Source organism: Drosophila erecta, unplaced genomic scaffold (assembly GCF_003286155.1).
Source record: "Drosophila erecta strain 14021-0224.00,06,07 unplaced genomic scaffold, DereRS2 tig00000055-arrow-pilon, whole genome shotgun sequence".
NCBI lineage: Eukaryota > Metazoa > Arthropoda > Insecta > Diptera > Drosophilidae > Drosophila > Drosophila erecta.
The window spans coordinates 6,955,379-6,964,918 of NW_020825200.1; the positions used below are offsets into that span (position 1 = coordinate 6,955,379).

At 44.4% G+C, this 9,540-nt stretch overlaps 4 protein-coding genes across 4 annotated transcripts; 2 read left to right on the forward strand and 2 right to left on the reverse strand.

Moving 5' to 3' along the window:
• The first annotated feature begins 160 nt into the window (after positions 1-160).
• Positions 161-924, forward strand: LOC6543227 (protein Dr1). The gene has a single exon (XM_026978877.1). The coding sequence runs from the start codon at positions 298-300 to the stop codon at positions 847-849; it is 552 nt and encodes a 183-aa protein (XP_026834678.1). The 5' UTR covers positions 161-297; the 3' UTR covers positions 850-924.
• Positions 869-2,158, reverse strand: LOC6541952 (probable tRNA(His) guanylyltransferase). The gene is made up of 2 exons (XM_001968892.3): positions 1,827-2,158; positions 869-1,777 (listed from the first exon to the last, which is right to left on the reverse strand). Exons 1-2 carry the CDS (start codon positions 2,050-2,052, stop codon positions 1,062-1,064), a joined length of 942 nt encoding a protein of 313 aa, XP_001968928.2. The 5' UTR covers positions 2,053-2,158; the 3' UTR covers positions 869-1,061.
• Positions 2,159-2,327: 169 nt separating this feature from the next.
• LOC6541296 (mRNA cap guanine-N7 methyltransferase) lies at positions 2,328-4,204 on the forward strand. Its single transcript, XM_001968893.3, has 2 exons — positions 2,328-3,614; positions 3,673-4,204. The coding sequence occupies exons 1-2, from the start codon at positions 2,414-2,416 to the stop codon at positions 3,753-3,755; spliced, it is 1,284 nt and encodes a 427-aa protein (XP_001968929.1). The 5' UTR covers positions 2,328-2,413; the 3' UTR covers positions 3,756-4,204.
• Positions 4,205-5,581: 1,377 nt separating this feature from the next.
• Positions 5,582-6,389, reverse strand: LOC113564106. Its single transcript, XM_026979063.1, has 2 exons — positions 6,302-6,389; positions 5,582-6,246 (listed from the first exon to the last, which is right to left on the reverse strand). Exons 1-2 carry the CDS (start codon positions 6,341-6,343, stop codon positions 5,701-5,703), a joined length of 588 nt encoding a protein of 195 aa, XP_026834864.1. The 5' UTR covers positions 6,344-6,389; the 3' UTR covers positions 5,582-5,700.
• Between the last annotated feature and the right edge of the window lie 3,151 nt (positions 6,390-9,540).

Consider the following 9,540-nt stretch of genomic DNA (forward strand, 5'->3'; position numbering starts at 1 on the left):
GCACTCATATACTAAAAAATGTCTGTACTTTAAAATAATACGCTACAGTATTTAAAGATTAAAAATAATATTAGGATATTAAATATATATTTGTAAGCTACCTCTATCGCGACAGATAACTAATTTATATCAATTAATGATTTCATTTATTTACAAACATAAGTTAACATTTCAACACATTTTGTTGTTAGCAAGGAACGGTCACACCAACTCCACACACTATACTACTTTAATATTGCAGTCGAAAGAAAAGGCATTCCTCGCAACTTTGTTTACGTTCGCTCAAGTCAAGACGCCATGCCGAATCCGCAGGAAGAACTGCTGCCACCCAGCGCCGAGGACGACGAGCTGACCCTCCCACGGGCCAGCATCAACAAGATCATCAAGGAGCTGGTGCCCACGGTACGGGTGGCCAACGAGAGTCGCGAGCTGATTCTCAACTGCTGCTCGGAGTTCATTCATCTGATCAGTTCGGAGGCGAACGAGGTGTGCAACATGCGCAACAAGAAGACTATCAATGCGGAACACGTGCTGGAGGCGTTGGAACGGTTGGGCTTCCACGACTACAAACAGGAGGCGGAGGCCGTTCTGCACGACTGCAAGGAGGTGGCCGCCAAGCGACGGCGCCAGAGTACGCGCCTGGAGAACCTGGGCATTCCGGAGGAGGAGCTGCTGCGACAGCAGCAAGAGCTGTTCGCCAAGGCACGTGAGGAGCAGGCGCGCGAGGAGCAGCAGCAATGGATGAGCATGCAGGCGGCGGCCATGGTGCAGCGGCCACCGCTGGCCGACGGCTCCGTTGCCAGCAAGCCAAGTGAGGATGATGAGGACGAGGACGACGACGACTACTAGTAGTAGAAAACAGTCTTTCTATGAGCTTAGTGTAGATTTAATCTTAAAATATATGCCATAAGTTGAACGTTCAACTATTAGCCACTCTCCATTACGGATCATCCGTTTGCCCTTAAATCCAGCAACCTAGGCATCGCATTCCCATTCTCCAAAACGACTTCCTTAGAAGTATCGTAAACTTTAATCTTAAAAACAATTCTTTCAGCATTACATCAGCTCGTATCGGCTAGATTTCGTGGCTCCTCCGCCTCATCGTCCAGTTGCTTGGCGTTTAGTTGCATCTCCACCAATCGGGGCAGTGTTTGTGGTGCGTTGTAAGTGCCCGGCACATATTTCCCCAATATCTCGGTGTGTTTTTTCCAGAACTGCGAAGATATCAGATCCTCGTGCAGCGGCACCACGGCCTGTCTGCTCTTCTCACCCAATATCACACGTTTTCTAAGCAGGATCGTTCCCTTTCTGTACATAGCCGGCAGATTGTTGTAGTTTATGCCAAATTCCTGGAACAGCAACTCGTTTTTGTCCGCCGAGAAGGTGCCACGCAGTTTCGCCTCGGCTTGCTGGTTCGTCAGACCTTTTTCCAAAACTAGTTTCCAAAAGGCGGTGTTGTACAGATTGTTGACATGCACATCGGCCTGTCGCCAGCTGAGATAGTCCTTCAGATTCTGCTCCGAAGGATACAGAACCACGCGACCATCGAAACAGGGAGCATATGCCAATGGCAGCTGCATCCACTTGGGCCATTGCATCACATAGCTGGAGGAGAACAAGCTGGTGACGTAGGTGAGCAGTTTGGCAGCTCGTCGCTTGAAGGCTGCCGTCTCTTTGCGAAAAACAAAGGAGTACTCATCACTTTGGCCGTAGGCCAGGACAATATCCCGAAACTCCTGCATCACCGCCGTGGCAGCAGCATTCATCACATTGAGAGCTAAAGCGAATATTTAGTGGGATCATTCATATAGTGTGTGTTTTATTACCATTTTCATCGTTTGGTTTTTCGAAATCGTGCGCCTTGGAGAACTTGTGGAACTTTTTGCCGTCTATTCGTATGACTATCCACACATTGGGCAGTATGCTGTCGTCCAGCTCAAAGGATTTAACGTACTCGAATCTGCTGCAGGCCATGCTGCGTTTTGGAAAATCCCGCCAAAGGGTATAATTCAATAATTTACCAAATTTATTCAAAGTTCCAAGCAACCGCATTTAAAATGTTTATGTTAAGAAAGGCATGAGTTGGTAACAGCTGATTGCTGTTTTCCATTAACAGCACTGTTAACTAGTGCTTGCCTAAAGATGGTACTTTTAGACTTATTACACCTTATCTGTGTGTAATATACGATAAATATACAATAAAGAATATTAACTTTAACTGAACCCAATTAACAGGTGATATAAATTGAAATCCAAAATTTATTTTTTACGAAAAACATGAAAACGCGACGCGCGAAATAACAGCGAGTTCCGATAGCACTCGTCCACCCATTCCTATCTGACCCGATAAATTCGATAGATAACGATAGATAACTGTTCTGTCATCCCGCAAAACAGAAAATTAGAAGAAGTTATGAGCCTTAATTACGAACAAAATGCGGCAGACGAGCAGTTCGCACGTGCACACAAGGCAGTCAGCCTGTCGGACGACGAGGAGAGCGAGGGTCCAGCGGAGTCCACGTCTGCCCGAAATCAGGAGCCGCATTTCAGTAAATCACCCAGGGAGTTCCTCGATGAGCCTGGCGGGAAGGCTGAAGGAAGTGGTGGAGATGACCGGGAGGAGCTGGAAATAGATGCTGCCGTCGGAGCGGCCAACACACATGTGGTGGCACACCACTACAACGAGCTGAAGGAGGCGGGGCGCAAGGATCGTCAGAAGTCCCCCATCTTCTTCTTGCGGAACTTCAACAACTGGATCAAGAGTCAACTGATCAACGAGTACATGTCGCAGATCAAGCAGAACAAACGCATGGGGGATGCTCTCAGAGTTCTGGACATGTGTTGCGGCAAGGGCGGTGACCTCCTCAAATGGGAGAAGGCTGCCATCTCCCACCTCATCTGCACGGACATTGCCGAGGTGTCCGTGGAGCAGTGCCAGCGGCGGTATCAGGACATCTTGCAGCGAGCGGAGAAATCGAAGTTTGCGAATAAGTTCACCGCGGAGTTCTTTGCCTGTGACTCCACATTGGTGCGTCTGCGGGAACGGTACAAGGATCCTTCGCTTCAGCTGAATCTCGTGTCCTGCCAGTTTGCCTTTCACTATTGCTTCGAGTCAATGGCGCAGGCGGATTGCATGATGCGGAATGCAGCCGAGTGTCTGAAACCGGGTGGCTTCTTCATAGCCACAATGCCGGATGCGTACGAGATCATACGGAGGCTTAGGGCAGCCGGTCCGGATGCTCGGCGTTTTGGTAACAATGTGTACAGCATTGAATTTGACTGCGAAACGGATCCTTTGCCCCTGTTTGGAGCCAAGTATCAGTTCCACCTGGAGGGCGTCGTCGATTGTCCCGAATTCCTGGTGCATTTCCCCACGCTGGTCAAGCTGGGTAGGAAATACGGTCTGCAGCTATTGAGGCGCTCCACATTTGCGGATTACTACAAGGAAAGTCTCCCCCACGGTCGACATCTTCTGCAGCGAATGTCCGGCTTGGAGGCGGTGCAGGCGCAGCGCTGCGAGAATGATGAACAGTTCGCCCACGTGCAAAACTTCCAGGGATCACAGCGAGGCCGGACGCTGGGTACCCTTTCAAAATCGGATTGGGAAGCAGCAAGTAAGCTTACTCCGAATCGAATTCTGAATTCAGTTCACTAACTGCTTCTTCATTTCAGCTCTTTATCTGGTTTGTGCCTTCAAGAAATGCAAAAACACGTGGGACACCAATGGCAAACCATTGTTTGAATTTGACGACTGAAAATTGCCAAAAAAAAAAAAAAGTTATAGATTATTTTTCTGTATCCGTGGCTTAGCACTTTTAAAGTTTATACTCGAAAGCATGAGCAGATTATTAATTTCTGAAAGGAATAGCTCGTAAGTTAATTTTTGTAAAACTAAGCTATGTTTGTTTGTGTTCATAGGTTTCAATTTAAACTTTACTGTCCAGTCTAGAAGCTATTTAACAAAGAAAGAGACAATTTTACAATTTCTATATAAATCGAGAATGCCAGGATCAATCATAAAGCTTTTGTATTTCTTAAAACTACAAATTTCCTTTTACTTATGAGTCAGTACCATAGTTAGAAGAAATGTATTTATAAAAATTGTCTGAATACATTTTACACGCATATAAATTCAAAGGTAGGCATTTTAACAGCTTACATAAGCTAATTAGTTGGAGATTAATAAAATAATTTCAATTGAAAAAATTATCAGTCAATTATTGTAAAGATACTAAGGAGCATGTATGTGGGTTATGACTCAAGTTAACTGGTTAACTTCTGAATGGCCCTCGCTTGAGCCGCCTTTCAATCCGCCTATATCGAAAGCTTTGATAAGAGGGCTTTGGCCAAATTCGAAACTGGAAGTGTGATATCGAAGGAAGCTTCGCAGGACGAAGCTCGCTGCCCGAGAGAGGGAGAGAGAGAGAGAGAGCGCACAGCTGTTGCTTTCACAGCGACGGCGCCTTTGAAGGACATCGGGCAAAGGTTAGTCCTGACGTTTACGTTGCCGGGTCGTGCCCGCCAGCGACCCAACCTGTTCAGCTCAGCTCCGGAGCGATTCCAACCAGTCGGTGGCGAAAGGAGAAAGCGTGTCGTGCCAGGCGCTCGATGCATCAATGAATTATTGTAGCTGAAGTGTAAATAAATATTTAATAACGGGCCGACTGTTGGTGGGTGCGATGTTGGCCTGGTTCGGTTTTGGTATGCTGATGTGCGAATGGGGCTGGAGCTGGTGGATGGAGCATGGGGCATGGAGCTTGGGGCTTGGAGAAAATAGCGGCATAAATTACAACATTGATTGGTTTCGAAGCGACTGCAAACTTTATATTGGCCCAATCAGTTAGCTCTTTCTTTCATTATCGCTTGCGGGGCTAAGCACTCTGGCCCGGTCTTCTGTGTGTTTTCCTTGGCCTCGTCTCTGGGCAACTTCTTGTCAGATAATTCCATTATTTAAAGTTTCGCTCATAAAAATCAACTTTGGGTGTAAAGTTTAAATTTGTTTCGCACACACACTGACGCACAACACTGGGTATGTCGAAGGCAGGACAGGCACGTGTACGTGGGTGGATGGGATATGGATGTGGAATGGGCTACTCCGCTTTTGTTTAAAGTAGAGCGTGCGTATTTATAAGGCAAACAACGGAGCCAGGGCTGGTGGCCGAGCTGTTTACGTTTACACACACGGCTTGGCCTGAACCACCTCGGCCCGCCCACCTGGAACGTAGTGAAACTACCTGAACCACCCAACCGTCCGTCAACCCGCCGCTTTTGGCCAGGTCCTCTCCGCATGTCCTTCGCCACGACTCGCTTTGCACTGATTGGCCCTAATGAATCTTTTTGTTACCTTCTCCATGCGGCCGCCTGCGCATTGTACCATGCGGTCTATGTAAATTAGTTCACTTTTAACCCAAACATTGGGGATTGGCAGATATCCCGCCCCCAAGCATCAAATTAACATTTTAAACTTTCATGCAACTCAATTTTAAAAGTTTTGCAGTCTTTAGGAATATGTTGGAGCTCATTGTAGAAAACAAATCAGAGTTCTTCTTAGTCAGAGTTCAGAATTTTAATTTTTGAAGCATTTTATTTGGATAAAGTATAATTTGTTTCTAACACATTATCTAAGGTCTGTAAGATAACAACTTAACAAATTCATTTAGGTTTGTTAGTTATTCAACAAAAATTATTTTTATTTTGACATTAAAGATAATATATCTCATAAGTACATTTGTAATCGGCCTTCGCCTTTTCCAGAAAGCGATTGAAAGTGCTGGAAGCAAACATTATCTTACGATCTAAGTAAGTTTTAAGAGCGTCATTGAACTTAAGTTTTGCAATTGATGTACTTTCCATGCTGTTAAGCATTTTTCTAGCTTTTTGCGCGATAGAAATATCGAATATGCTAGCGTCTGCATTGTTTTGCGCTTTGTAATCGTTGTAGATATTTCTGTATTCGGGATTGCTATTATATTTCCTATTGCATAGGATCATTTTCTTGTAGTTGCAACGGAAACTCGCAAGATACTTGGTCTGGGTCATGGGAGGGAAGCTAGCAACGTACATTTTTTCCCTGATGAACTGTGCAAAGTCGGAACCGTTTCCTAACATTTCCGAGACCTCCACACCGACCGAAATAGCTCTAGCTGTAATAGAGTTTGTGAAACGCGCTCGTTTGTTCTCCACTTCTTCAAGGTAATCGCAGATTTTCATGTTGTCAGCGTTGGTGGCCGATCCTCTGGTTAAAGCCTTTAGCAAAGGATTTATAAAATTACTTGGTAATATTTTGAATGGCGTGACTTACCACAAGAGCCAAAGTCAAAGCAGCTAGTAAGAAATAACGCATTTTGATCTGCAGTTGATGTCGTACTGTAGCTTTCTATGCTGTTTTCTTCGCTTTTTATAGGACTCGACTTCTCCGACGGCTTATAAGAAGGTTTCTTATCAGTGGCGCAAGACGGCGCTTTTATGATTCATCGAATATTCTTGATAATGCAATTCTATTCGTATTTCGATATCTTCGCATTACTTATTATTTTATATATTCAAAGGGAAATGACGTTAAACGACTGCTACTGATTACAAGTAGTCGTTCAATTTTTATTGGTATTAAATTAAATGTTATTTAAGAATATAAAACAGCATTTGTGATACAAAAAAAATTATTGAAATAAAAAAATGGATCTCGGACCTAAAAAGTATGCTACATAATCATATTTCAAATACATAAGAGCCATTTGCGGAACTAATGTGGGACCTTAATACCAATAATTATGTTTATAGTGAAATGTGCCAGCTGATCAAGGGTTAAGGACTCTGCCACAACTGCTGTCCAGGACGAGCTGAGTAATGTGCATACGTGACTGCAATGTGTTCGTGTGGAAGTGTGTCAGTGTGTTGGTGCTGCTGGGCACTGGCAAAGCGCAGGTAGGAAATGTAAGGACCATAGTACGTATACGCAGTGTGTGCAAACAGAAAACATGCCGCAATGTTTGTTTTGTAAGCCTGTCGAGGCAAGCGAGCGAATAAGTGTCTTTGCCTCTCTGCCCTCGCTCTCTTTCTCTCTTCGTCCTATTTGTGCAGATCATAAAATGCACGAGTGTGTGTGCGTGTGCGTGTGTGTGTGTGCTGGTTTGCATGTGTGCGTGCCTTTTGACGGTATGTGCGTCTGTGTGCGCGCCTCTGTTTATTCAACCGCATGAAACAATGTGAAAAACGCATGCCAGGCGTGCGGCAGTGTTGGTAGCTCTGTGTGAATGGCTGCGAGCATGTCTGCGTGCGCCTTCTGCTATGCTAAACTTTTTACAAGGATTGCCCCCGAAGCTGGTTGGCTTGGTTAACGCAACAATTTAACACAAAACCAAAAAGAAGGTAGAGCGAGACAAGAGACGAAAACTTGAGCGCAGGGGGGCAAAAAAAAATAATAATAATAATAAGAGATGTATAAAAAATGAAACGTTCCACACATATTTGTGCATACCGCACATGCATGCATATATACTCGTGCATATGTATGTGCCCAAGGACTTAGCGGCGCCCATTGAAAGGATGTGAAGATGATGAGCTGCAGCTCATCGCTCGGTAATCTTTTGTGGTTCTTTCCTGGCCAAAGAGAAACTTGAACCCTGCTCCTCAATGCCTGAGTGTTGCCACATTCGTTGTGGTAGTCTTGGTACTCCTGGCTCGGTCGGATGCATTTGTGCAGCTACAACAGTGGGGCATCTACATTGCCAAGTTGGGGCCGAATGTTGGCTCAGTAATTACATCTAATTCTATGGCTTGGCAAGGGTTTTTTGCTTAAATTCTATGCAGATTCATTGAATTGAAGTCAATATGAATGGGTAGTCAGGCCGTTACTTCCGCAATCTTATGCCTGCTTAACGAATTGCTTTACAGAGTATATTTCTTTATTTATTTTCCAATAAATAAATATCTATATTTGTTCTCTGTCGTAAGATTGTAAGCATTACTTGGAAATCAATATTAGTGCACATAGGAAAACCCCAAGCCAAATAGGCATTTATTTTATAAACAAGTAACTTGACAAGTACAATCTCCGCAATTAACATTATTACACAGCTCATGTCGATTGCAGAATTTGTTTGAGCTGTGGGGGCAAATGTTTTGAATTACCCATTTAATAATCATTTTAATTTTATGGAACATTTGTAGGGAATTAGCATAATATTAAATACATGACTAAATATTCAAAACAAATTCCCTTTACAATTTATCTGAAAACAAGCAACAATGCAAAACATTTATAATTTTAAGTAATTAAAACGCGAATTTAGAGTGCAGTACTAATCACGACAATCGCTTGTCTGTGCCCAAATAATATTGGAATAAAGCAAATTCATTATCGCAAATCATCAATTTATCAAGGCATTAAAATTGTTTGTGAGTGGATTTGATTTAATTGGTACCGCTACTGCTCTACCTGGCTATAAAATCAATTCAAATATCGAACAATAAATTTTGTAACCTTCAGGCCATAACCCATGCTCTTGCATTCACACATCTGAAAATTATTTAATCCGCTCAGCAGTTTGGGTTACCATTTAATTCACTGGCAGAGTTCAAGACAAGTGCATTTCAGCATGCCTGAATTCCACATGCGGCCATAAATATTTGAGTAATTGATTTCCCCAGACGGCAATGGGAAAACTTTCAATTTCTTGGCTTGACTACTTTTGGGCCAATGCAAATAGTTTATATTCGACCGCAGAATCCTTCGACTTGAGCGGACAATTGAGGTTCTCGAAACTAATTGCACGACTGTCAATGATTTATTCAACTGGCAATTAAGGTGCCAACTAACGGTGTGGCACGGCTATATCGATTTGAAAATATTCAATAATCCCGGAGCCTTGATAAGCTCATCAAACATGCACATGGCCATCCCCATGGGCAGGGGCAAGGGGGGCCAGGTTTGTATTTGGAGCCAGGTGGGGGGTGAGCGGAGTATTTCAGGGTTTCCCTCTTTTTTTCGAACGGCCTGGGGGCTTTCGTGGGGACACAGTGCGAGTACAAGTTGCTATGGATCAAGCTCAAGGCGTGGCAGTTGGGCATTAGCTGTGTAGTGGAGCACGACAACCAAAGCGAACAAAGGTCAACTCGACAAGTGAGTTAAATGACAAGGACCTCACCTTGCCTTCCTTGGGCTTGGGCTTGTGCTTGTGCTTGGGCCCGTGCGTGTTTGCATGTTTGGCTCGATTGAGGCGAGGCGACCCCAAAAATGAAACTCAACTTTGGCTTTGACTGCGGCTCTGGATTGTGGCGTGCAAGCATTATGGCCTTTCGCTTTCAAAACAATGCCCCTCCCGTTGCCCGGTTAGCCTAGTGGCACGTTCTTGTTGTTTTTGCATTGCCCTTGGCCAATTGCGAGTGAATTTTGATGTTTTGACTGGCCATTCCTGGGGGCCATTTGACAACTCTATAAAACCGGTGTCCTTAAGACCGCCCTCGTCCTTCCGCCCAGCCCCCCATTACCACCCAACTTTACAACCCCTCTGCCCCCACGTCCCCCTCTCCCCACCATAA